Genomic DNA, 1,537 nt, shown 5'->3' on the forward strand with positions numbered 1-1,537 from the left:
TCCGTGCATAATAACTTTCCTCTTTCTGATGCAATAAATGCATTAAAGCTCTCAGGACTTAGAATTTATGGATCACAACAGTCAATATTTCAAATCAATCTTCCAAATAACAGCATTAAAGCTCTCAGTACATGTTTTTTGTTTTTTGGAGACATTAACAGCCAAAAAAAGCTACACATGGTTTCATGGGACAATGTTTGTTTGCCTAAACAGAAAGGAGGTTTGGGTATTCCTTCTATAGCTGCAATACAACATGCTTTTAACTGTTCTGTTATCCAACGTATGTATAATTGTCCTTCGCCTCTATCCACTTGGTCATCTGCTCAATACATCTCTCCTTGGAAACCCACTACTCATAAAGACAGTAAATTCTGGATAAATGTCTGTAAAACTGCTGCTAGTATAAAGAGGAAATTCAAATTTGTGATTACTCCTAATGCACGCATTTCTGTGCGTTGGGATCACTGGTGCTGTAATATTACCCTGACGGAATATGTGGGTGGTATTTCCCTGGATTGTTTCATTTTTCCTTATCTGAAGAATTACATATTCAATAAAAACTGGGTTTTTAACATCAATATTCCTCAGATTTTGAAAAATGCTGTTAGCAATTTTAAAATTCTGGAGAGTGAGGGCTCTTGTTTGCTTTGGAAGGACTGTGCTCACCCTAAATTTAGAGACTATATCAAGGACTTTTACTCTGATTTACCTGATAATAATTGGCACAATTTTGTCTGGCACAAAAAAGGTATGATTAAGCATTCGGTTTATGTGTGGCTTGCTTTGGTTGGGGGTTTGAAAACTCAAGATGCCTTAAGGTTGAGAAACATAAATGTTTCGGTGAATTGCTCTTTGTGTTACTCTGCTCCTGAAACTATTAATCATATCTTCTTTGATTGCCCTTACTCCTTTACTATTCTCAGCTCTATCATACCTGGTAGTATGAATTTTCTGTTACGGCCTACTATTTTGCAATTATTCCACTGGATGGAGACTGAATTTTCTGGAAACACATTGAATTTCTACTTATTGACGGTTTGCACTTTAATCTATCATATCTGGAGGGAGAGGAATAATCGGAGATTTGGCAGTGATGTTCGAAGTGCCTCTTCTCTTAAGTATTTTGTGAAAAAAGTGGTTTTTAGCAGAGCTTGTAAATGGAGAAATTTTGATGAGCTGTTGGAGAACTTCTAACCTCAAGGACCCTTTTTTAGCTGAAGATTGCTGGTGGGCTGGTTCTTTAACCAGGACAATGATGAAGCTCCTTTTAAAACATAAAAATTCCCCTCGGATGGTCTTTGGGCAACCAGGGGAAACATCTTCGGTCCTCTATTATTTCTCTGAGTCCTGGTTAAAAGTATATTGGAGCTGGTTTAATATTAACTGGTGATTTATGGTATTCAATTGTAACTGCAACCTGCTGCAGTTTTGCTCTCCCTGTCTTTTTTTTATGTCTTAACAGGAAAATAAACTACAGTGAAACCTGGAAGGCTTCTTCTGCTCTATGACTGGATCGGTGCTCTGGCTTCTCGTGCTG

General features: G+C 37.5%; 1 protein-coding gene across 1 annotated transcript; it reads left to right on the forward strand.

Moving 5' to 3' along the window:
- The first annotated feature begins 177 nt into the window (after positions 1–177).
- On the forward strand, positions 178–1,194 carry LOC110104512. The gene has a single exon (XM_020833659.1). It carries the CDS (start codon positions 178–180, stop codon positions 1,192–1,194), a length of 1,017 nt encoding a protein of 338 aa, XP_020689318.1.
- Positions 1,195–1,537: the final 343 nt, after the last annotated feature.

Source organism: Dendrobium catenatum, unplaced genomic scaffold (assembly GCF_001605985.2).
Source record: "Dendrobium catenatum unplaced genomic scaffold, ASM160598v2 original_scaffold_124239, whole genome shotgun sequence".
Lineage (NCBI taxonomy): Eukaryota > Viridiplantae > Streptophyta > Magnoliopsida > Asparagales > Orchidaceae > Dendrobium > Dendrobium catenatum.